We start from the raw sequence: 23,592 nt of genomic DNA, 5'->3' as shown, positions 1-23,592 counted from the left end.
AGGGGCCGGGGATGGGAGCGGGGCTGGGGTGCAGCCAGGAGGGGGGCACCCACCCAGGGGACACCTCGAGCTGCTCTGCTGGGCACCCCATGCTGTCACCTGCCTCTTCTGAGCCCCTCCTGTCCCCGGGACTTGGCCTCCCTTAACCTTCCCTCACCCCGTGCGGCCTCCCCCGGCCATCCCCCGGGTCCTGCCCCCCTCGGGCACTCCTCGGCCCCCAGCCCAGCAGCCTGGCTGTCACCGGGCTGCCCCCATGGCCTGGCCTCCCCCACCCAACCCCACCGTGCGGCCTCCTCCAGCTGTGGGGCGGTGAGCGGTGGGAGAGGGTGGGGGTGCACAGATTGGGGAGATGGGGGAAGGAAAGGGTGGGGGGGGGGTGGATGGGTGGATGGACGGATGGATGGATGGACGGACAGACAGATGGGCAGACGGATGGATGGACGGACAGACGGACGGACGGACAGACATATGGATGGGTGGATGGATGGACAGATGGGTGTGTGGGTGTGTGGATGGATGGATGGGTAGATGGATGGATGGACAGACAGATGGGCAGACGGACGGACGGACGGACAGACAGATGGATGGATGGACAGTTGGATGGGTGGATGGATGGGTGTGTGGATGGATGGACAGGCGGACGGACGGACGGACGGATGGGTGCAGGAAGGCAGTGTGCATGCAGGACACGATGCAGACACACAGTGCTGGGCAAACAGCCGGGGGTCAGCGGCCAGCAGGGGCCCCCCCCGCCCCCCTGAGCCATTCCTGCAGCCGCCGCTCGGGCTCGCGGGGTCCCGGCCGCACCCGCAGCGCCGGGCTCGGTACCGGGGCCCGTCCTGTCCCCGGGGGCCATCCCGGGGCGGCCTCACGGGGCTGGGGACCCCCCGTTCTAGGAGGGGGGGGTGACCGTGAGGTGTGTGGGGGGCACAACGCGCGCTCCCGGCGCTCTGTGGAGCCGCGGGGCCGCGCCGCTCGCTCCCGGCGGGGCGTGGGCCGCGCGCATGCGCAGAGCGCTCGGGGCCGGGGCGGCGCTGAGGCAGGGCCCCGGGGCCGCCATGACCAACGGTGAGCGGGGGGGGGGGGGGGGCAAGGGGAGCGGGGAGGGGGGGGCTCGGGGCTCGGGGCCCGGTGCCCGGTGGCGGTGCCGGGACGCAGCCGTGCCCCGCAGTGTACTCGCTGGACGGGCTGCTGGTGTTCGGGCTGCTCCTGGTGTGCACCTGCGCCTACCTGCGGAAGGTGCCGCGGCTCCGCGCCTGGCTGCACGGAGAGAGGAGGGGGCTCGGCGGCGTCTGCTACAAGGGTGAGGGGGGGGACGGGGACGAGGGGGGGGCCGGGACACCGGGACACCGGAGGGGGATGGGGACGCGGGTTGGGGACGTGGCACGGGGGACGTGGGGCTGTGACACGGGGACGCGGGGCTGCAGGGGGGGCGTTTGGGGGTGTGGGGTTGTGACATGGGGACAGGGGGGCTATGGGGGGGGCAGGGGGCTGGGGGCGTGGGGTGGGGACAAGGGGATGCGGGGGGGGCGTGGGGGGGTGGGGCTGGCATGGGGACATCTGGGGACGTGGGGCTGTGATGGGGACATGGGGCTCCAGGATGGGGACAGGGGGCTGGGGGCGTGGGATGGGGACACGGGGCTGCAGGGGGGGCGTTTGGGGGTGTGGGGTTGTGACATGGGGACAGGGGGGCTATGGGGGGGGGCAGGGGGCTGGGGGCGTGGGGTGGGGCAAGGGGATGCAGGGGGGGGGTGGGGGGGTGGGGCTGGCATGGGGACAGCTGGGGACGTGGGGCTCTGATGGGGACATGGGGCTGCAGTGGGGACACGGGGCTCCAGGATGGGGACAGGGGGCTGGGGGCGTGGGATGGGGACACGGGGATGCAGGGGGGGGGTGGGGCTGCAGGGGGAACGTTTGGGGATGTGGGGTTTTGACATGGGGACATGGGGCTCCGGGATGGGGACAGCAGTTGGGGACACAGGGCTGGCACGGGGACAGCTGGGGACATGAGGTTGGGAGATGGGGACACGGGGCTCAGGGGTTGGGACATGGGTTTGGGGGCATGGAATGGGGACATGGGGCTGCAGGGCAGGTATTTGGGGACGTGGGGTTCTGACATGGGGACGTGGGGCTCCGGGATGTGGATGTGGGTTGGGGATGGGGGATAGGGGACCAGGGGCTGCGGGGGGGGACGTGGGGCTGGGACAGGGACACCTGGGGACATGGGGCTCTGGGATGGGGATGTGGGACAAGGGACAGGGGTTGGGGACATGAGGCTTTGGGATGGGGAGGCGGGGACCTGGGCTCCGGGATGGGGCAAGGGGCCGCAGGGGGCATGTGGGGGTGTGGGGCTGGCATGGGGACATCTGGGGACATGGGGCTCTGATGGGGAGATGGGGCTGCAGTGGGGAGATGGGGACAATGTGGGGCTCCAGAATGGGGACATGGGGCTGGGGGCATGGGGTTGGGGAACATGGGGCTCTGGGATAGGGACATGGGATGGGGATATGGGGCTGCAGTGGGCACGTGAGGCTGCACGGGGATAATGGGGATATGGGGACGTGGGGCTCTGAGATGGGGACATGGGATAAGGGACAGGGGATTAGGGACAAGGGGCTCTGGGATGGGGACACGGGACTGTGGGCATGGGGCTCTGGGATGGGGGACATGGGGCTGGGGGCATGGGGACACAGGGTTGCAGGGGGGATGTGGGGGTGTGGGGCTGGAACGGGGACATCTGGGGATGTGGGGTTCTGATATGGGGACACGGGGCTGCAATGGGGACATGGGGACATTGGGCTCTGGGATGTGGACATGGGTTGGGGACGTGTGATAGGGGACATGTGGCTCTGGGATGGGGACATGGGGCTACAGGGGGGATATGTGGGGACATGGGGTTCTGACATGGGGACACGGGGCTCTGGGATGAGGATGTGGGATAGGGGACCAGGGGCTCTGGGCTGGGGATGTGGGGCTGGGGGCATGGCATGGGGATGTGGGGCTGCAGGGGGGATGGGGCAGTAATGGGGATGTGGGGATAGGGTGCTGGGGGCGTGGGGCTGCAGTGGGGACATGAGACCAGGAGGGGCGCACGGGGCTGCGGCAGGGATATGGGATGGGACATCCTGGGATGGGGACATGGGGAGCTGGGCTGTGGGTGCGGGATGGAAGCGGCGGTGTTGGGGTGTGGGACGGGGACACGGGGCCTGGGATGGGGAGATGGGGGCATGGGGACCGGGACAGGGGCATGGGGCTAGGATGGGGACGTGGGGCTCCAGGATGGGGTCACTGCGGGCTGGGTTTGGGGGCACGGGGTGGGGGTGGTGGCACTGGGGTCTGGGACTGGGGTGTGGTGGCCGGGATGGGGACACTGGGGCCTGGGTTTGGGGGCACGGGTTTCCTGGCATGGGGTTCATGGGAACGTGTGGGGCTGGGCTGGGGGCACGGGGTGGGGATGGGGGCATCGGGGTGGGGCCGTGGGGGTCGTGCCCATCTCTCCCCCCCCCCAGCTGCCGTGATCGGCACCCGGCTGCACGCCTTCGTGTCGGTGTCCTGCGTGCTGATGGCGTTCTACGTCCTGGCCCTCAAGTGAAGCCCCCCCGCGCCCCCGGTGCCCCCCGCGCCCCCCATCCTGGTGCCGGTGCCGCTGCTCCGCCGCCAGCAGCCGGGGGGCTCGGCCCCCTCCCGGGCAGGACGCAGCCCCCGGTGCCGCCGGCCCCTCCCCACGGCCGGGGGGGACCCGCGGGGCCGGGGGGGGGGCGTGGGGGGGCGCGGGGGGGTCCCGGTGCGGCGGGGCCGGGCCAATAAAGCAGAGAGCGGCACGCAGGGACCTGAGTGGGCGGGGCTACGGGGAAATGGGCGGGGCCTCGGGGGTGTGGGCGGGGCTTCGAGGGAGGGGGCGGGGCTAAGCCTGGGGGGTGCTCTGCGAAACGGGCAGGGCTCGGCGGGAGGGGGCGGGGCTTCCGATTGAGTGGGCGTGGCTCAGCCAGGGGAGGGGCGGGGCCTCGTGGTGGGCGGGGCTCCGCTGTCCTCCCGCCGCCAGGAGGCGCGAGGCGGAGGGGCGGGGCCTGCTCGCTACCCAGCGTGCCCCGCGCGGGGGGAGGTATAAAAGGGCGGGGAGGGGCGGGGCCGCGCGCAGAGCGGCGGCAGCGCGGACGTGTGCGGGTGGGGGCTGCGTGGGGTGGGGTGGGGGGCGTGAGTGTGAGTGTGTGAGTGTGTGTGTGCGTGGGCTTTGCGCGTGCCGCCTACACGTTGATCTTATTTGATCGGCCCCCGGCCGAGATGAGAAGAGCCGCGCCGCGAAGCCCCCGGGCGCTGTGCGGCGGGCGGGCGGGATGAGTCGATCAGATAGGCGAGGCCCGGCCCCGCGCCCGGCCCCTGAGCGCGCCGCGATTCTGATCCGCCCGCCGGCACCGAGCCGCTGCTCGGGGCCTTTTTATTGCGGCGCTACGGGGAGAAGAAGCCGCCGTCCGCCTTGCGCGAGTAGCCGCTGTTGGTGGCCGCGCTGTGCGGGCACTCTGCGGGGCGACACGCGAAGGGTGGCGGCGGCACCGGGACTGCCCCCACGGACCCCCCCCCCCCCCGCGTCCCCATAACCGGGCCGGGGGCACCGCGGCACCCCCGGCAGCCGGGTGCCACCCCCAACCCCGCAACCACCCCGTCCCGGTAGCCCCCGCCCCGTCCCGGTGCCCCCCGCCCAATCCCGGTGCCCCCCGTACCGATGCCCCCCTGGATGCTGTGCACCGACTCCTTCTTGGGGCTCACCCAGCACCGCGGGGAGGGCTCCGGGGGCTGCTCCGGCTGCCGGGGGGCCCTGCACCGGGACAGGGGCTCAGCCGCCGCACCGGGGCCGGGGGGCGGCAGCGGGGGGCACGCAGCGGGCACTCACCCGTGGTCCCGGGTGCACCGCGCGGGCGTGGCGTGGAGGCGGCTCCAGGGCCGGGGGGGGCCCGGCGGGGACGAGGCGCCGCCGCCTTCCATGGCGGGGCCGGTGCTGGCCGCGGCTGTTGCCCGGTAACAGCTGCGAGGGCGGGGCCGTTACCGGGGTTGCCCGGTGCGTGGCGGAGGCGTGGGGGGGGGCACACGGCGGGGATGCTTCGCCGTGACACGGGGACACCGGGAGGGACGGGGCACGGGGGGTGATGCCCGGCACCGGGCTCCCGAGGGGCGATGACGCCCGGTGCCGGTGCCGCCCCCGGGATGGGTGATGGGGAGGGGGAGCGGCGGTGATGCCCCGGGGGACGAGGCCCGGTGCCGGTGCCCGGTGCCGGGGGCGGGGCGGGGGCGGTGCAGGTGGCGGCAGGTGCGCGCGCGGGGCCGTTGGCGGGGGGCGGGGCCGCGGGGCCGGTGCCCGCACGGGGCCGAGCGCTGCCGCCGCCGCCGCTGCGCCATGGCCGGGACCGGGGCCGGGGCCGGGGCCGGGGCCCGGCGGCTGCTGCTGGCGCTGTGCGTGGCCGCCGCCGCCGTGCCGCCGGGCCGCGCCGGGGAGCGGCTGCACGTCTGCAAGGAGGTACCGGCGGGAGGGGGGGCTGGGGGGGCGCCGGTGCCGTGGGGACGGGGCTGGGGGGCCCTAACGGGAAGGGAGCGGGGGGCTCCGCGCCGCCCCCGGCCCGGTGGGGGGGCTGTCGCCGTGTCCCACGCGGGACCGGGGCTGAGCGGCCCCCGGTGCGGGACCGGGCGGCTCCGGGCCGCTGTCAGCCGGGAGGAGCGGGGGTTAACGGGTGACAGCGGCGGGGACCTCGGGGACGGGGCCCGGCTGGGGCTCCGCTGCTGGGGGGGGGGCTCTGGGGCGAGCCCCGTCGCAGCCCGGTGCCTCCATCGCTGCCCCCCCCGGGGGGATACCAGCGGGGTCCCCAGCCCTGCCCCGTGCTGTCGGTGGCAGCGGGGCACGCGTCCCCTCGCCCGTGCGCCTTTGCCAGGCCGGCAGGCGGTCACGGCACGGCTCTTATCTCGGGTCCGGCTGGCACAAAACGTCCTGCACAGGTGAGCTCGGGGAGGTGCCGGGCACAGGGACCGTCTGGGGGGGGGCATTCAGCTGCCCCCAGCTGCCCCCAGCTCCAGCCCCACCAGCGCCGTCCTTCGCCGCCTCCACATCTCCCTCCCCGCCTGGCAGCTCTTTGCCTTTTGACCCAGCAGCACCGGGCACCTGCTGGGGGGGGCTCCCTGCCCCGTGTGCTCCCCGCTGCCCCCCCCCCGCCCCGCTCCAGCGGCTGCTTTTCATCTGGGCCATTCTTTTTTGCTGTGATCCAATTTTATTTTTTTTTTTTGTTCCACGGCCCAGAGCTGGAAACAATGGGCTGCAGCCGGTGCTGGCGCCGGGGGGGCTGCTCCCAGCGAGGTTCTGCCCTCGCCCCTGTCCCTTGTCCCCTTGCCTGTCCCTGCCGCTTGGGCATCGCTCGCTGGGAAGGGTTCGTGGCAGCACCTGGGGTCCTCAGCACCGAACAGCCGCCCCGGGGCTGAGTTGGGTCGATGGAGTTGGCTTTAATGAGCACACAGCAGGTGAAGGCGAGCAACTCGCTGCTGTTGACAGCTTCACGCTGCCAGCCATGCGCTGAGACTGGAGGGGGGGGGGGTGCAAAGTTTGGGGAGAGGAAAACACCGAGGTGCGAGCCCCAGAGAGCCTCGAGCATGTGTGACATCGGATGCTCGGGGCTTGCTCTCTGCTCTGGGCTCTGTGAGGGTGCCCCCGTCCTGCCCGTGGCCATAGGGACCCCCGTGTCCCCAAGAACCGGTCCCTGCAGCACCACAGACACCTCCTCTATGCCCAATCTGGGGGGGCTGGGGGCTGCCAGCGCCTCTGCGTCCCCCCACCGCTGCCTCGTGCTGGTAGAAAACATCAAAGCTTTGTTTTCGCACAAACCTGCCACGCTCCCGCGTCTGCTGCCGGCACTGAGCTGCGGCTCCGTGCTCTGGAGGGGCCGGGTGGGCTGCGGTGCCTCTGCCTCGCCCCCGCCAGCTGCCCGTGGGCACGGTGAGCACCGGGCGGCCGGACCTGGCCTCGGGGACTGAATGTGCCGCCTGTCGCCAGCGTCGCCTCCTCCTGGCCTTGAGCAAGTCCCGGCTGGGAGGCAGCTGGCGGCTTATTTCCTAACGGGGAGGATGCAGCCGGCTGCTCTGCGCTTCAGCAGCCCCGTGCATCCACCCAGGGGGTGCTACCAACCTGTCCCCCCCCCCTGCCCCGTACCCCCGTCCCTGTGCACTCTGCCGGTGCCCGGCTGCAGCCTGGGTGGCTCCCGAGCAGGACGGTGCATCCGGCAGCGTGTTTAATGAGCAACGCGTGCCACGGCCACGCCAAGGCAAACAGGGCCCGGCTGCCTCCGGAGCAGGGCCAGGGGTCCCCCAGCCCTTGGGGTCTCTGCTGTAGAGGTGGCACGGGGATGGCACCAGCTGTCCCTTGTCCCCACACCGGAGCGGTGCTGGTGCCGTGGCTGCCCACAGAGGGGCTGGCAGCGCCGGGTGCCTTCGCTGTGCTGGGGATGGCTCGTCCCCTGGGGACAGCCCGGTTGTCCCCACAGCCCTCTGGGGGTTTGGCACGCTGTGGGGAAGATGTCAGGGCTGGGGGATGTCGTCCTGCCTAACCCTGTCCCCAGCATCCCCCTGTCCCCAGCATCCTTGCCCGCCACGTGCACGGTCCCTAGAGTCCAGCGTGGTTGAGCTGCTCGAGCCGGCGCGCTTGGGGCGTTGCAGCTGAAATGAAATGTTCAGAGCAACAGGGTGGGCACATGGGGGGGTGATCCGGCCCCATGGGGTCCCAGCTCTCCTGTGCGTTCTCTCTTCCAGTCCGAGTACCACTACGAGTACACGGCGTGCGACAGCGCGGGGTCGCGGTGGAGGGTGGCCGTGCCGCACACGCCGGGACTCTGCACCGGGCTGCCGGACCCCGTCAAGGGCACCGAGTGCTGTAAGGTTGGGGTGCAGGAGCGGCGGGGGGGGCTTTGGGTGATCAGCAGGGGTAAAAGTAGAGCAGAAAGGGGAGGGGTGGGGGGGGACAAGGCTGAGCCTTCCTCCCGAGGAGCAGCTGCGAGCCGAAACGTGGCTTCTCAGAAGCCTGGTGGCAACGCGGTGCCTTCAAAGGCGCCGGCAGGATCCAGCTGCTCCTTAGCAATAAACACTCATTAACGGAGTCGTCGGTGCGGCACACGGATGGCTACAGCGGGGCCGACCCTGGGATGCCGTGGGGCAGACAGAAACCCCTCTGAGGAGGGTGGGTTGGGGGCTGTGCCTGGCCCGCGCCACGTTTTGTCCCGGGGTTCCCTCCCAGCTGCCACTTGCCGCGTTGTAAGGCAGCGGCACGGCCACAGTCACCCGTCCAGGGCTGCTCTCCCTCCCGCTGGGGGCTGTGCAGGATGCTCAGGACAGGGCTGGGGGGGGGGGGTCCCGCTGGGAAAGCAGAGCTGGGGGCGGTGAAGCCAAAGCAGCACCGGTGGGAGGGGGCAGCGGCGGTGCTAATGCCCCCCCTGCACGCGGGCAGCTTTCTCCTGCAAGGCAGGGGAGTTCCTCGACATGAAGGCGCAGTCGTGCAAGCCCTGTGCCGAGGGCACCTACTCGCTGGGCACTGGCGTGCGCTTCGACGAGTGGGACGAGGTGCCCCACGGCTTCGCCAACGTCGCCACCAACCTGGAGGTCGACGACAGCTTCGGGGACACGGTGGAGAACTGCACGGCGTGAGTGGCCCCGGCCGTGTTCTGGGGGCTTCCTGCCCGGCTGTTGCCCGGGTACCGACACCCGGGGGCTGCAGCGTGCTCGGGACACATCCATGCACGGAAAATTGCCCCCCTGCTCCCTCCTTGCCCATCCCTGGCAGCCCTGAAGCAGCCCAGCCGCAGGGAGGGGACATCCCAGCAGCCTCGTCCCCTCCCTGTCCTGGCTGCAGCCCCCTGGCAGGACCCATCCGCAGCCCCCGTCACGGAGGGAGCTGGTGCCTGGGGCCCTCCCCGCTGCTGCCGCACGAGCGGTGCCTTTGTTTTCCACCGCGGGCCTTTGATCAGTGCCGGTGGCAGCCGTCGAGCCTCGCCGTGCCAGCAGCCTGCGCCTGCCACGCGCCGCAGCGTGGATGCAGCTTGCAAATGTAACCTACTTCCAGCAGCCTTTAATTATTCACCCGCGGTCCCGGCGCTGCAGGATCCCCCTCCCGCAGCCCACCCGCGTCTCAGCCCACTTGGCTGAGGCAGCACCAGGGGCGGGCTGGCAGGGGGACGTCCCCTTGTCACCACGCTGTGACGTCCCCTGGGTTCTCCCCAGCATCCGGAGCTACCTGGATTTCCCCCAGCCCTTTTGGACACCCCTAAACTCCTTTCCTCCCCAGCACCCTGCAGGTGCAGCCGCAGCACCCTGTGCTGTTCCAGCCCTGTGCTTTCATGTGCTGTGCCCTGGGTCACGTTTTGCTCCCGTGGGCCACCCAGGGCTGTCACCTGTCCCCACTGCCCTTTTCCCAGCATCCTGGCCATGGCAAGGGTCAGACCTCAATATGCCCCGGGGACAGAGCCCGTGTCACCCCGTGCTGCTCTGTGTCACCTGCCCCAGGTCGACGTGGGTGCCGCTGGGTGACTACATCGCCTCCAACACGGACGAGTGCACGGCCACCCTCATGTACGCCGTCAACCTGAAGCAGTCGGGGACTGTCTCCTTCGAGTACATCTACCCCGACAGCAGCATCGTCTTCGAGTTCTTTGTGGGTGCGGGGCGCAGGGCAGGGGTCCTGGGTTCACAGGGGGGTGTCCCCCTCGTGACGCCGTCCCTGTCCCCGCAGGTGCAGAACGACCAGTGCCAGCCCACGGTGGAGGAGTCGCGCTGGATGCGGACCACGGAGAAGGGCTGGGAGTTCCACAGCGTGAGCAAGGGGGACGGAGGTGGCACAGGGGGATCCACGGCACAGCCCCTTGGGGAAGCCCCCCCAGGGCTCCCACCCAGGGTCCTTGTCACAGCCCCCCCTAAAGGGTCCCTCGCCACAGCCCCCCTGGGGTCATTTGTCACCTCTCACAGCTCCCTTGTCACCCCAGCACAGGGAGGTGCTCTCTGAGGGCACAAAGGGGAGGGTCGGTGGAGGCAGACAGGGACCCCCAGTGGGTTCCAGCCCCTCCCCATCACTGGGATCCCCCCGCTCCCCCCCAGGTGGAGCTGAGCCGCGGCAACAACGTGCTCTACTGGAGGACCACGGCTTTCTCCGTCTGGTCCAAGGTCCCCAAGCCTGTGCTGGTGAGGAACATCGGGATCACAGGTAGGTGGGCACGGGGTGGGGGGGCTCCCGCTGTGCCCCACCCCACCCTGAGCACCTTCGTGCTGCCAGGAGTCGCCTACACCTCCGAGTGCTTTCCCTGCAAACCTGGCACCTACGCCGCCGCCGCCGGCTCCTCCTTCTGCCAGCTCTGCCCCGCCAACACCTTCTCCAGCAAAGGCGCCACCGCCTGCCAGCCCTGCGAGCCGGCCACCTACGCGGGTGAGAGCCGCGTGTCCCCGTCCCCGCTGCCCCCGCAGCCCCGGGATGCTCGGGGATGCTCCGAGGGGTGTCCCCACGGGGACATGGAGGACATCCCGGGGTGCCCCCTGGGGACCTCACCGCTGTCACCGCCCGGCAGAGCAAGGCTCCGCGTCCTGCAAGGTGCGGCCGCCCTGCACGGACAAGGATTACTTCTACACGCACACAGCTTGCGATGCCAACGGGGAGGTACAGCCCCACCGCCCCCCCTGCCCTGCTCCCTAGGGTCCCCGCGTGCTGTCCCCACGCCCTCCCGGTGCCAGCTCACCCTGTGCCCCTGCCTGCCCAGACCCAGCTCATGTTCAAGTGGGCAGAGCCGAAAATCTGCAACGAGGAGCTGCCGCAGGCAGCCCAGCTGCCCCCCTCGGGGGTGAAAACCAAGTGCCCCCCCTGCAACCCGGGTTTCTTCAAAAGCAACAGCAGCGCCTGCGAGCCTTGTCCCTACGGCTCCTACTCCAACGGCTCAGGTAAGGAGGTCCCCGGGGCCGTCCCGTGGGGTGTCCGGGCACCCTCACACCTCGGGGGGGGGCCGTGGGCGCTGCCCCCCTGCAGGGCTGTCCCCGGTGTCCCCAGGCTGCATCCGCTGCCCGGCCGGCACCGAGCCGGTGCTGGGGCTGGAGTACAAGTGGTGGAACGTGCTGCCCCCCAACATGGAGACCACCGTGCTCAGCGGCATCAACTTCGAGTACAAGGGGATGGCAGGTACCGCTGGGCGCCGTCCCCTCCCCGTCCCCACGGGCAGCAGGGAACCTCACCGAGTCGTCACCTCGTCCTTGCAGGCTGGGAGGTGGCCGGGGACTACATCTACACGGCAGCAGGAGCCTCCGACAACGACTTCATGATCCTCACACTGGTGGTGCCTGGCTTTAGGTGAGCATGTCCCCACGGGGACGGTGGCACTGCCGTGGGGCGGGCAGTGGTCCTCACTGTCCCCTGCGTCCCCAGTCCCCCGCAGCCGGCGCTGGAGGACGGGGACAGCAAGGAGGTGGCCAGGATCACCTTTGTCTTTGAGACCATGTGCAGTGTCAGCTGCGAGCTCTACTTCATGGTGGTGAGTGGTGGCGGTGGGGTGGTGGGGCCAGGCCACGGGGTGTCCCACGTCCCCCTGTGTCCCCGCAGGGTGTCAATTCCCGCACCAACACGCCGGTGGAGACGTGGACGGGGCCCAAGGGGAAGCAGTCGTACACCTACGTGGTGGAGAAGAACGCCACCATGAGCTTCACCTGGGCATTCCAGCGCACGCCCTACCACGAGGCGGTGAGCTGGGGACAGGGACAGGGCTGGCGGTGTCCCTTCGGGTGATGCTGACGGCTGCTCCTGGTGCCAGGGCCGGCGGTATACCAGCGACGTGGCCAAGCTCTACTCCGTCAACATCACCAACGTGCTGGGCGGGGTGGCCTCCTTCTGCCGACGCTGCGCCCCCGAGCCAGGGGGGGCCTGCGCCCCCTGCCCCCCCGGGCATGCCCTGGACCACACCACCGGTGCCTGCCAGCCCTGTCCCCCCGGCACCTACCTGCAGGGGCACCCGCCCGGCAGCACCCCCACCTGCCAGCCCTGCGGCCCCGGCACCCACAGCAACCAGGTGACTGTCCCCACCTGTCCCCGAGGGTGGCATCCCCAGGGGTGACACCAGACCCCAGGCATCCCAGATGGGCCATGCTCTGGGCACCAGAGGGGGGCACCAGCCCCTGGCCATCCCTGAGGGGGTGGCACCAGCCCCTGGTGCCTGGCACCATCTCCTAGGTCCCCAAGGGGGGGCACCATCCCCTCTCCATTCAGCCCCCAATAGCTCCAATAGTTGGCAGGGTTGTTACCCACCCCGGACATCCCCAAGTGACACCGGCCCCTCTGGCCATCCCATCTGGGTGGCACGATGGGACCCCGGCTGGGTGACCCCAGCCCCCCCCAGCGGTCCCTGAGTGCCCCCCCCGGCCAGGTCCGCTCCCTCTGCTACAACAACTGCAGCTTCTCGCTGGCGCTGCCGGGCCGCACGCTGCACTACGACTTCTCGGCGCTGGCCACCAGCACGGCGTTCGCCAGCGGCCCCAGCTTCACCTCCAAGGGCCTCAAGTACTTCCACCACTTCAACATCAGCCTCTGCGGCAACCGCGTGAGTGCGGCGCTGGAGGCGCGCGGGGGTGGGCACGGGGCGGGGGGGACATGCAGGCATGTAGCCACCTGGGTGCGTGGGGTTGTGCAGTTGTGTGCACCGTGTGTGTGCACCGTGTGTGTGCACATCTGCACAAACACACGTGCAAAGCCACGTGCACGGCTGTGCAAACACGTGCGTAGTCATGCAATTGTGCTCACGTTCAGGCATGCAAGCACACCTGCACGCACATGGCCACAGGCACGTGGTTGTGCAAACACGCGTGCGTACACGCACGGTCATGCAAGCACACGCTCCCAGTGAGTGTGTCCTGCATGTGGACATGAGCACGCTTGTGCAAATGCTCGTGTTCACCTGCACAAAGTCAGGGCAGCATGCATACACACGGGCACGCACGTTCACACGTGCACATGGTCATGCAAATGCACACCCCAAATGTGCACACGCACACACACGCACACACACACGCACATACACAGCCCTGCCCAAACATGCACACGCGGTGCCTCCGCCGTGTGTCACACGCCCGCCCCGCCGGCAGGGCAGGAAGGTGGCCTCGTGCACGGACAACGTGACGGACGCGCGGCTGCCGGACGAGGGGGGCGCGGGCCGGGTGGTGACGTCCCACGTGTGCCAGGCCATCGTGGTGCCCTCCGACGTGGTGGGCTACCGGGCGGTGGTGTCCTCGCAGCCCGTCAGCCTGGCTGACCGCGTCGTGGGTGAGCGGATAGAGCCCCCTTTTCTCCTTGATCCTCGCCCCAGCCCCTGGCGAGCCTCCGGGCACGCTCAGCACCTGCAGGCGCTCTTGGCACCCACGGGTGCTGGGACCCCCGGCATCAGGGACACGGCGTCACCCTGCTGCCATCACAGGTGTCACCACGAGCCCCACGCTGGACGGCATCACCGCGCCCCCCGAGCTCTTCCCCCCTGCCAACCCCGAGCTGCCTGACATCATCTTCTTCTACAGGTGGGGTCGGGAGGGGGCCAAGCCCCCAGGAGTGTGGGAGGGGGACCAGGGACCTTGCTGACCCCCCACCCCCCGGTGCCACCACAGGTCCAGCGAGGTGACGCAGTCGTGCAGCGGGGGCCGGGCCACCACCATCCGCCTGCGCTGCGACCCGCTGCAGCCAGGCACCGGCAGCCTGGCTGTGCCCAGGTGGGTGACACCGCTGGGGACGCAGGTGGTAGCATGGAAGGGGGGAGCCAGCCCTAAATTCTGCCCCCCAGGTGTCCCCAGGCACTGTGGTCCTTGTGCACAGGGAGGGTGGTGTCCTTGGGGACTTTGCTGTGGGAGCTGCCACCCCCATACCCTGTGTGTGTGTCTCACCGTGCCCGGGTGGGTGCCACAGCTGGGGACAGGGCTGGGGACACAGGAGCATCCTCGCAGCCCTGCACTGCTGGGGAGGTTCCAGTGCTAAATCCCTTCCCCGATGCCCCCCAGCTGCTCCTGTCCCCACACACCGCAGTGCCACAGGGAGGGTGGCACTCGAGATCCTCGCTTTGGGGACAGCCACCCCCGTGTCCCCCGTGCTGTAGTGGCGGGTGCCACTGCTGGGGACACAGCACTGCCCTGGGGAGGGCGGCTTTGGGGACAGCCACCCCCATGTCCTCGATGCCCGTGTCCCCAGCAAATGCCCCGAGGGCACCTGTGACGGCTGCACCTTCCACCTGCTGTGGGCGACGGCCGAGGGCTGCCCGCGCTGCTCCGCCGGCCACTTCCGCGCCATCGTGGGCGCCTGCCAGGGCGGCCTGCAGGTACGGGGGCACCGCGGGGCCGTGGGGGGCTGTGGGGACACGGGGACGCCCCGCTGAGGCCCCCTGTGTGTCCCCCCCCACACACACAGAGGACCACCTACGTGTGGCGGGAGCCCCGGCTGTGCCGCGGGGGGCAGCGCCTGCCCCCGCCGAGGGTCCGCGGCTGCCGCAGCGCCGATTTCTGGCTGAAGGTGGGGGTCTCGGTGGGGACGTGCGTGGCCGTGCTGCTGGCTGCCCTGGCTGCCTACTTCTGGAAGAAGAACCAGAAGTGAGTGGGGGCTTCCAGGGGGTGGAGGAGGAGGACGTGAGGTCCCCCCCTCACCTCCCGGGGCTGACGGGGGGGCCGGGGGTCCCAGGCTGGAGTACAAATACTCCAAGCTGGTGATGAACGCGGCGGCCAAGGAGAGCGAGCTGCCGGCGCCCGACAGCTGTGCCATCATGGAGGGCGAGGACGCCGAGGACGAGCTCATCTTCGCCAGCAAGAAGTCGCTGCTGGGCAAGATCAAGGCCTTCACCTCCAAGGTGGGCGCCCACCGGGGGGCACGGCCACGGGGCAGGTGGAGGAGACACATGGGGATGGGGGCGTCCCAGGGGATGGGGGCGTCATGAGGGCTGGGGCATCACAAAGATGGGGATGCCCCAGGGGATGGGGTGCCACAAGGACAGGGGTGTCACAAAGACCGGGGGTGTCCCAAGGGATGGGGGGGTGTCCCAGGAGATGGGGGGGATCCCAGGGGATGGAGGTATCACAAAGATGGGGGGGATCCAGAGGGTGGGGGTGTCCCAGGGGATGGGGGTGGGGATGTCCCGGGGTGTCCCTGGCATGGGGGTGTCCCAGTGCCTCAGTGTCCCTGCTCCCCGCAGCGCACCCCGGACGGCTTCGACTCCGTCCCGCTGAAGCCGTCGTCCGGCGGCACCGACCTGGAGCTGTGAGGGGGCCGTGCCCGCCCCACCCCCCCGTCCCCGTGGCCTTACGGACCCGCGGAGCCCTGGGGCGCTTTTGTACCCCCCCCGTGTCCCCTGGAATCACCACTAAATGCCAAATGCAGGGGGTGGGGACCCAGCCTGGCCCTGGGCACGGAACAACGGGAGCAGCCCCTGTGTGTGTGTGGGGGGGGTGCACACGTGTGTGGCAGGCGTGTGCTCGTGCACAGGTGATTTTGCACGTGGGTGTGGGTGCACGTGGGTGTGGGTGCATGTGGGCCGGGCTGCAGGGTGCGTGCATGGGGCTGTGTGCGCATGGCACACGCGTGTGCGAGCTCCTGCGTGTGTGCCCCGTGCTTGCTCTGCAGCCACAGCGTGGGGCAGGGAGGCAGGCGGGGGCTGGCAGTGCCGTGTCACACTGTGTCACACCGTGTCGTGCCCTGTCACACCGCGCTGTGCCATGTCACGCCGTGTCACACCGTGCCATGCCATCTCATGCCGTGCCAGCCATCCCACCACCCTGTGCCAGCCCCGCTCCCCCTCTCCTTGCCTTGCCCCCCCTGGGAAGCACCAATTGGGGTGGTTCTGCCCCAAAGCGGTGTGCCCCCATGCTGGCAGCCCCCAGCACAGTGTTCCCCCCACTGCTGGGTCCCTCCCGTGGGTCTCCCGGGGGGGCGGCTGCTGCCCCCCGGCCCCGCGGCTCCAGCCCCCCCTTTTTACAGCGATCTCCACGTTTTCTAGGCGGCGCCGGGAGGCCCCGCATGTCCCGGCCGTGCAATAAAGGCGACGTTTCTGAGTCCCGGGGGGTGACTCCGTGCTGCGGGGGGAGCGGGGCTGGCTGGGGGGGGCCCCAATACAGGGCGGGGGCCCAGCCTGGCACCCAGGGTGGGGAGAGAGCGGGGCAGGGAAAGCTGGGGGTGCCGTGAGGATTCCATGGGGATGCCATATGGTGACATGGGGTGGCGTGGGGATGCTATAGGGTGCCAAGGGATGCCATGGGGCACCCGGGGGTGCCATGGGAGACGCCAGAGGGTCCCACGAGGGTCCTGTGGGGTGCCGGGAGGTGCCCGTGGGATACTGGGGGGGTGCCGCGGGGAGCCACGGAGCACCCTGGGGTGCCAGGGGGTGCCCACGGTGGGGGGGCGCGGGATGCGCTGGGGCTCCCTGGGGGGACCTCGGGCACCCCCAGCGCCCCCCGGTGCGGTCCCGGCCCCGCCCCCCCCCCCGGTGCCCCTCCCACCCCCGGTGCCCCCTCGCGGTGGCTCCGCGCGGCCCCGCCCCGCGCACGCGCACCGGGGGAGCCGCTGCCGCCGCCGCCGCCGCTCCGAGGCCGCCCCGAGGCCGCCGCCGCCGCCATGGTGCTGGACCTGGACCTGTTCCGTGCCGATAAAGGCGGCGACCCCGGCGCCATGCGGGAGATGCAGCGGAAGCGCTTCAAGGACCCGGCGCTGGTGGACGCGCTGGTGCGGGCCGACGGCGCCTGGCGGAGGTGTACGTGGGGCGGGGGGGCGCGACCGGGACCCCCCCGGGACACCCCCGCCACCCCCGGGACCCCCCCCCCGGAACCCCCCGGCTCTGCGGGGCCCGGCCCCGGCCGCACGCCTGGCCCCGGGGGTGCCCCCCCCACCCCTCCCCTCCCCCCGGGGGTCTCGGGGGGGGGTCCCGGGGGGTCCCGCAGTGCCCGGGTGCGCCCTGGTGCGGGGGTCCCGGTGCCCCCTCCCCGCGGAGCCGCCCCGAGCCTGGGCAGCACCGGGCACCCCCCCCCATAGCACCGGGTGGGGACCGGGGGCGGGCACCGGAGCCCCGGGTCCGGCTGCGGGGGGACCGGAGGGGGCGCGGGGGGGGGGGGGGGGCAGCAGCCGCCGCCCCGGTGCCGCAGGGGGGGCTCGGCCTTTACCGGGGGGGGGCGGGGGGGTGGCTAAGCCAGGCCCTGCTGCATCACGCCCAGCGCGTCCCCCGGCTGCCACCACCGCTGGCACCGCTGCCACCACCCCTGCTCCCACTGCTGTCCCCGCTGTCACCCCCCCCGCCTCTGCCCCCCCCGCTGCCCCCCCCGCTGTCACCCCGCTGTCACCCCGCAGCGTGTGGCCGTCACCCCCGCATCGTGCCCTGCGCCGCCGCGCTGCGGGGCTGAGCCGTGGCTGATGCAATCCGCGCTGCGCTGCCCTTGGGGCGGCCGCCAGGGCCCTGCATCCTGCCCGGTGCCCCCCCCGGGCAGCCCCCGCTCCCAGAGCCTCGTCCTGTGCCGGGTCCCCTGTGGCAGGTGCCCCCCCCCTCCCCCCAGAGCTCTCCCCTCCTGCCCAGGGATGTTCCCGGAGGCAGGGGCTGGCTCTTCCCCCGTGCCGGTGTCACCATGTCACCCTGTGTCACCGTGTGGTGCCGGGGCTGCTGCCAGCAGGGACAGCTGTGTCCTGCCTCCTGCCCGGCCCCGCTGTCACCCGTAGGGCCCTGCCCCGTGTCCCCTCCTTGTCCTCGCGGCAGCTCCTCCCCGGCTCTTTGAGGCTTTCCAGGCAATAGCAGGGAGAGGGGAATGACCCAAATCTCTCGGCTGTCACCCCGTGGCCCTGGGTCCGCCGCACCCCGACAGCCCCAGTCCAGCCTGGGGGGTCCCGGTGGGCTCCAACAAATCCTCGGCGTGGGAGCTCTCTGCGGGGGGGCAGCGCCGGTAGGAGGGGGTCAGGGCGAGCTGCAGCACTGGGGGGGGGTGGGGGGGTTGTAGCCCCCCTCCCATGCCTTGCTGACAGCCTCCTCTGCTCCTCCCTCCAGGTAGGTTTCGTGCCGATAACCTGAACAAGCTGAAGAACCTGTGCAGCAAAACAATCGGGGACAAGATGAAGGTGGGGGCCGTGCAGGCCTGTTCCTAGCATCATTAAAGAATATTTTTACTCTGTCCCTTCATTCCTTCAGTCTTTACGCACGGTGGGTTTTTTTTTCTTTCCTCCCGCTGCAGAAAAAAGAACCCGTGGGGACCGACGAGTCCGTTCCGGAGAGCGCGCAGAACCTGGACGAGCTCACGGCCGACATCCTCGGGGTGAGTCCAGCCCCGGCTCCCCGGTGCTGTCATCCAGGGCTTCCCCTGTCCCTGCCCACACTGGCAGCGTGAGGTGTACGGAAACCCCAGCAGCAGGGCAGGGGCGGCTGCCTGCAGCCCCCCAGCAGCTCCCAGTTTCTCCCAGTCCCACACCAGTGGTGACCGGCTCTTGCCCGGTGTTGTTCGTCTTAAGGTGGTCACAGCCTCTGCGTGTTGGCCTGGTCTCCAGCTTGTCATTTGGTTCCGTGGGGGATTTGAGCAGCCTCAATAATTGCGTGTCTCTGTGAGGCCCTTCCTCCTGCTCGTTCCCCTCCCCTCTTCGTTAGCTGAGATGTTTAATGAGCGTGGCACCGGCCGCCTTTTGCTGCCATGGGAGCTGACTGCTCCCCCTTGTCGCTGCCAGGCGCTGCGTGACGCCGTAGCTTGCTCAAGGCCTTTCAGAGCCTGACTTATGCTGGGCCTTTGTGCTCTCTGGCTGTTGTTTGATGTGTTCAGTCCATGGTTTCGCTCCAGAGGCCGTGTCGGTGGGTGGGGGTCTGTGATTAACTGCCCTCAGCTGCCAGCCCCCTCTCCCCCGTGGTTTTCCTCCCTTCCCCATCTCACCCGCTGCCTGCACACAGGGGCTGCAGGTATCCCAGATCAAGAAGGTCCGTCTCCTGATCGACGAAGCCATCCTCAAGTGCGATGCCGAGCGCGTCAGGCTGGAGGCAGAGCGCTTCGAGAGCCTCCGGGAGATCGGGAACCTCCTGCACCCCTCGGTGCCCATCAGCAACGACGAGGTAGGGCCGGACGGAGCGCGGCTCCTTGCGGTGTGGGGAGCCGTGGGGCTGACCAGAGCCAGCCCTGCTGGTGCATCAAAGCCAGAAACCACCAGCAAGTGGGACGCGCTGTGGGGAGGTGCCCCCAGATCCGCGGGCGGTGAATGAAATCTGCATGACAAGGCAGAGCTTCCTGCAGGGAGCACACAAAGAGCAGCTCAGACAGCGCGGGACACAGCCATTGTTCGGGGAATCCATGGGAAACTCGCTGGGAGCGGGGGCTGGGATCTCCCTCGGCTGCCCTCATTCATCCAGCAGGAATATTTTGCTGGGGGAGCACAATTGGGCTGGGCCGGCTGCCAAGTGGCCGCACAATGAGTGACCAGCAGGGATCAGCACTGGGGTTCCAGCTCTGCCTCGGGGGTCTGGGTTCAGGCGCTGCCAGGTGGCAAAGCCTGGCCCCATGGGGGGCCGGGGAGCGGGGAAGGGGAAGGGAAGAGGCTGGGGGCCCGGCTCCCAGCCTGGGCTCAGGACAGCGTGGTGAGGAGCAGCCTGGTGTCACTGCAGCCCAGGGGGGACAGGTGCTGGTCTCTGCCCCTTGCCTTTGTGCAGGACGTGGACAACAAGGTGGAGCGGGTCTGGGGTGACTGCAGCTGCAGGAAGAAGTATTCCCACGTGGACCTGGTGGTGATGGTGGACGGTTACGAGGGAGAGAAGGGAGCCGTCGTCGCAGGGAGCCGGGGCTACTTCCTTAAGGTGAGAGCCCAGCCCTGCGGCGCTGCTGGGGGAGCGGGGGCGGCGCAGCGGGGCACGTGTGACCCCCGGTGGCTTCCCCTTGTCCCGCAGGGTCCCCTGGTGTTCCTGGAGCAGGCCCTGATCCAGTACGCCCTGCAGAGCCTCCGCGCCAAGGGCTACACTCCCGTCTACACCCCCTTCTTCATGCGCAAGGAGGTGATGCAGGAGGTGGCCCAGCTCAGCCAGTTCGACGAGGAGCTGTACAAGGTGAGCCCGACGCCCGCTGGCTCTCTGCGTCTCGCCGCCCGGCTCCCACATCCAGCCCGGCCTCTGCTGCATGCCCTCCCCTGCCGGGAGGCAGCCGGCTGCTGTCCCTTTGCCCTGGCGAGGCCGTGGCATCAGCTCCCTGCTGCTCCCCGTCCCTGGGTCCGTCTTCTTCCGAGGAAGGCCCAGTGGGGATGAGGAAGGCCCAGTGCAGACGCAGCCGGTTGTCAAGGCGATAGGGTGACGGGTGACAGCTCGTCCCCAGCCTCGCCATCGGGAGCTGGCAGGAGGCCATTGGGGCCTATAAAGGAGGCCAAACAAGCAGCGCACGGCAGCTGCTCCCCTTTTCTTGACCCACTTCGGAGCCGTCCTGTTCCCCTCCTGGGAAGCCTCGCTGCCGGGGAGCGCGGGTGCCTGTGCTGGCTGCCCCGAGCATCTGCCAGGGCTGGGGGGCTTTGTCCCCAGAGGTGCAGGGACAGCTGGGGACGGGGCACAGAGGCTCTTTCCCGTCCCCACGGTTCCCCCTGCTCCCCAGGTGATTGGCAAGGGCAGCGAGAAGGCGGAGGACAGCTCCATCGACGAGAAGTACCTCATCGCCACCTCGGAGCAGCCCATCGCAGCCCTGCACCGGGACGAGTGGCTGAAGCCGGAGGATTTGCCCATCAAGTACGCGGGGCTGTCCACCTGCTTCCGCCAGGAGGTCGGCTCGCACGGCCGAGACACCCGCGGCATCTTCCGCGTCCACCAGTTCGAGAAGGTGAGAGGAGCGGGGAGCCCCCGCGGGGCATTTGTGCCCCCTCCCAGGCTGGAGCTGACGGGGGGGCCGCTGTCTCTCCGCAGATCGAGCAGTTTGTCTACGCCTCGCCACACGACAACAAGTCATGGGAGATGTTTGATGAGATGATCGCCACGGCCGAGGACTTCTATCAGTCCCTGGGCATCCCCTACCACATCGTGAACATCGTCTCGGGTAGGGGTCCCCGCCGTGGGGCCGTGCGGGGTGCCAGCGTACCGGGAAAGCCCTTGGGGTGGGGACTTCCCTGCTCCATCTCCTTGCCACAATGGCCTGGGAGCAGACCAGGCGCCTGTGCCAGCACCTCGGGTGCCACCGTGCCCTGACCCACTTCCCGGCACAGCTTTCTTTGTCCGAGAGCATCCCTGGCTCGCGTTCCCACGGTGTCAGTCCCCAGGCCTGGTGCAGGGAGGCGGCGCCTTGGCCCTGGGCACAGAGGAAGGGGACGTCAGCTTTCCTGCAGCGATGCTCTGTGTCACTCCAGGCCCACCAGGACGGACACACACTGCGTGGGCACCCCCACCGTGCTGGGACCATGTCCCTGCTGCGTCCCCACTGTCCCTCTGGAAGGGAAGGACAGTCTGAGTGACTCCTCGCAGGGGAATTGGCTTCTGTAGTGGCTCCTTCCAGCCTCTGCTCTGCTGAGCAGGGACACGGCTGCCCTGGGACAAGTGCAGAGCAGTGGCACAGTGCTGCTGAAGCTGCTTTGTAGAATTTAAGCCTCAGCCTCCGCTGCCATCCTAACAGGGGGGCTGTTTGGGCTGGACCGTGCTAACTGCGTCACTCCCATCTCGCAGGCGCCTTGAATCACGCTGCCAGCAAGAAGCTGGACCTGGAGGCCTGGTTCCCAGGGTCAGGGGCTTTCCGGGAGCTCGTGTCCTGCTCCAACTGCACCGACTACCAGGCACGCCGCCTGCGCATCCGCTACGGGCAGACCAAGAAGATGATGGACAAGGTGAGGGCGCGCGGCTTGGCTGGCGGGGGGTGGTCCTGCTCTCCCCATCTTCTGCTTCACTGCGTCCCCCCCACCCTGCTGCAGGTGGAGTTTGTGCACATGCTCAACGCCACGATGTGCGCCACAACCCGGACCATCTGCGCCATCCTGGAGAACTACCAGACGGAGGAGGGCATCCTCATACCCGAGAGGCTGCGCGACTTCATGCCCCCAGGTAACAGCCGCTGCCCTGCCCGGGCTCCATGGCTGGGTCCCCGGGCACCCCGCGTGCCCCTGGTGCGATCTGCCCCACTTGCTTTTCCCCCAGACCTCCGAGAGATGATCCCGTTCGTGAAGCCGGCCCCCATCGAGCAGGAGCTCTCCAAGAAGCAGAAGAAGCAGCAGGAGGGCAGCAAGAAGAAGTCGGCAGGAGGAGACCGGGTGCTGGAGGAGCAGATGCAGAACATGGGCGTGAACAGCGCCTAAATGCTGGCCCCAGGGCCGCCGGCGAGGCCTCCTGAATCATCTCGGCTTCTTCCCCAGCTCGGGCTGCGCCCATCCATCATCACCTCTGCTTCGGGGCCCCGTCTGCGTCAGGGAGCTGCTGGTCACCACCCGGCCCCCCCGGCACGGAGCGCCGGGATGAAGAACTGACAGTACCGGGGCTCCGGCCCCCCCGTCCCCGTCCCCCCCCACCGAGCGGGGCCATGCGCCCCTGGGTCGCTGCCCTGCGGGCTCATCCCAGGGGCGGAAACTTTCCTCTCCTTCAATCCAATAAAGCAAAGCTGCTGAGATGTGTTGTTGGGCTGCCTGTGCCCCTCTGGGGGTCCACGCACAGCGAGGGGTGGTTGCTGGGGGGGCTGAGGCAACGCTGCAGCGTGGGGGGGGGGGCTCCGCTCCCCTCTCCCCTTCTCTGTCCTTTCTCCGCAGCGGCAGCTGGGCGCGGGGCCGCCGCCGGCCCCACACAATGGCACAGACAAAGGCCGCGCTCGGCGGATCCCATTTGTAATTCAACGAGGGGCCGGGGCCCCGCTCGCCCAGCTGCTGCCCGGGACCCCCGTGGGCAGCGGTGGGGGCGGGGGCGGCGTGCCTCAGTTTCCCAAAAGCCGGGGGTGGGAAAGTTGGGGGGGGGGTTGGTTGGTTGGGGCGTGCCTCCCACGGCAGCCGTCTGCGTGCCGCGCGTGGGAAAGCCGGGGTTGCACCCACGGGAGCTGGGGGGGCCCCGGCGCCGGCCCCCCCGCAGCCCGACCAGCCGGTTCTGCTCACCCTCGCCCTGCTTCCCCGCCTGGCAGCGCCTTTGAAGGGCACCGGGGGGGCCCCCGGGCAGGGCGGGGAGCGGCCCCGGCTGAGTCAGCGAGCCCTGGGCGGGGGCCGGGGGGGTCCCGGGGCAGCTTCGGCGCCGGTTCCTTTCCCCTCTCCGCCCCCCCGCACCCGTCCGACCCGTTCTGCGCCCCGGGGCCCGGCTCCGCGCCGTCTGCCTGGCACCGCGGCGCGGCCCCGTGCGGGCAGCAGGACGGGGGTGTCCCCGCCCGCAGCCCCCCACCCAGCGCGGTGCTTCGCTCCATGCCCCCTACAGCCCCCCAGTTTGTCCCAGTGCCCCCCAGTGTCCTTCGGCCCGGCCCCGGAGCTGCGGCTGGCACCGTGTCGGGCGCCCGGAGCTGGGTGCGGGGGGTGCTGCACGCGGGCGGTTCACGCGTGTGCATCCCCCGAGTGTGCGCGCACACGCGTGTCCTGTGCCGCGCGTGCACGGCACGCGTGTCCTACGTGTGTGCACGTGTGCCCCCCGTGCCCGTGCCATGTGCGTGCGTGGGCGC

General features: G+C 70.1%; 3 protein-coding genes, 1 long non-coding RNA gene and 1 other non-coding gene across 8 annotated transcripts; 4 read left to right on the top strand and 1 right to left on the bottom strand.

Moving 5' to 3' along the window:
• Window positions 1-915: 915 nt before the first annotated feature.
• Window positions 916-4,416, top strand: TMEM167B (transmembrane protein 167B). Its single transcript, XM_068659595.1, has 3 exons — window positions 916-1,068; window positions 1,172-1,303; window positions 3,510-4,416. The coding sequence occupies exons 1-3, from the start codon at window positions 1,005-1,007 to the stop codon at window positions 3,590-3,592; spliced, it is 279 nt and encodes a 92-aa protein (XP_068515696.1). The 5' UTR covers window positions 916-1,004; the 3' UTR covers window positions 3,593-4,416.
• LOC137844235 (small Cajal body-specific RNA 2) lies at window positions 4,135-4,403 on the top strand. The gene has a single exon (XR_011089860.1). It is a non-coding gene; the product is annotated as a small Cajal body-specific RNA 2 (non-coding RNA).
• LOC137843855 (uncharacterized) lies at window positions 4,378-5,020 on the bottom strand. The gene is made up of 3 exons (XR_011089729.1): window positions 4,889-5,020; window positions 4,719-4,813; window positions 4,378-4,517 (listed from the first exon to the last, which is right to left on the bottom strand). It is a non-coding gene; the product is annotated as an uncharacterized lncRNA (long non-coding RNA).
• On the top strand, window positions 4,572-16,059 carry ELAPOR1 (endosome-lysosome associated apoptosis and autophagy regulator 1). Of its 3 annotated transcripts, XR_011089728.1 has the most exons (23): window positions 4,572-5,509; window positions 7,780-7,900; window positions 8,471-8,663; window positions 9,523-9,670; window positions 9,749-9,829; window positions 10,111-10,216; window positions 10,286-10,435; window positions 10,575-10,663; window positions 10,764-10,941; window positions 11,048-11,176; window positions 11,254-11,344; window positions 11,420-11,525; window positions 11,594-11,731; window positions 11,802-12,056; window positions 12,411-12,584; window positions 13,126-13,303; window positions 13,455-13,551; window positions 13,639-13,740; window positions 14,213-14,339; window positions 14,429-14,607; window positions 14,696-14,861; window positions 15,204-15,725; window positions 15,771-16,059. XR_011089728.1 is itself a non-coding variant. In XM_068659586.1 (22 exons), exons 1-22 carry the CDS (start codon window positions 5,207-5,209, stop codon window positions 15,270-15,272), a joined length of 3,180 nt encoding a protein of 1,059 aa, XP_068515687.1. In that variant the 5' UTR covers window positions 4,572-5,206; the 3' UTR covers window positions 15,273-16,059. The 3 variants fall into 3 exon arrangements, 2 of the variants coding, with proteins under 2 accessions (XP_068515687.1, XP_068515688.1); XM_068659586.1 differs by having other exon boundaries at window positions 15,204-16,059; XM_068659587.1 differs by lacking the exon at window positions 4,572-5,509 and having other exon boundaries at window positions 5,530-7,905; window positions 15,204-16,059.
• A 481-nt stretch (window positions 16,060-16,540) lies between these two features.
• SARS1 (seryl-tRNA synthetase 1) lies at window positions 16,541-22,572 on the top strand. Of its 2 annotated transcripts, XM_068659589.1 has the most exons (11): window positions 16,542-16,754; window positions 18,030-18,100; window positions 18,214-18,294; window positions 18,915-19,073; window positions 19,665-19,808; window positions 19,899-20,054; window positions 20,587-20,808; window positions 20,892-21,021; window positions 21,642-21,799; window positions 21,884-22,013; window positions 22,107-22,572. In XM_068659589.1, exons 1-11 carry the CDS (start codon window positions 16,619-16,621, stop codon window positions 22,262-22,264), a joined length of 1,545 nt encoding a protein of 514 aa, XP_068515690.1. In that variant the 5' UTR covers window positions 16,542-16,618; the 3' UTR covers window positions 22,265-22,572. The 2 variants fall into 2 exon arrangements, with proteins under 2 accessions (XP_068515689.1, XP_068515690.1); XM_068659588.1 differs by having other exon boundaries at window positions 16,541-16,754; window positions 21,642-22,013.
• Window positions 22,573-23,592: the final 1,020 nt, after the last annotated feature.

Source organism: Anas acuta, chromosome 24 (genome assembly GCF_963932015.1).
Source record: "Anas acuta chromosome 24, bAnaAcu1.1, whole genome shotgun sequence".
NCBI lineage: Eukaryota > Metazoa > Chordata > Aves > Anseriformes > Anatidae > Anas > Anas acuta.
The sequence above is the reverse complement of the archived record's forward strand: the minus strand, read 5'-3'. Positions and strand labels throughout refer to the sequence as shown.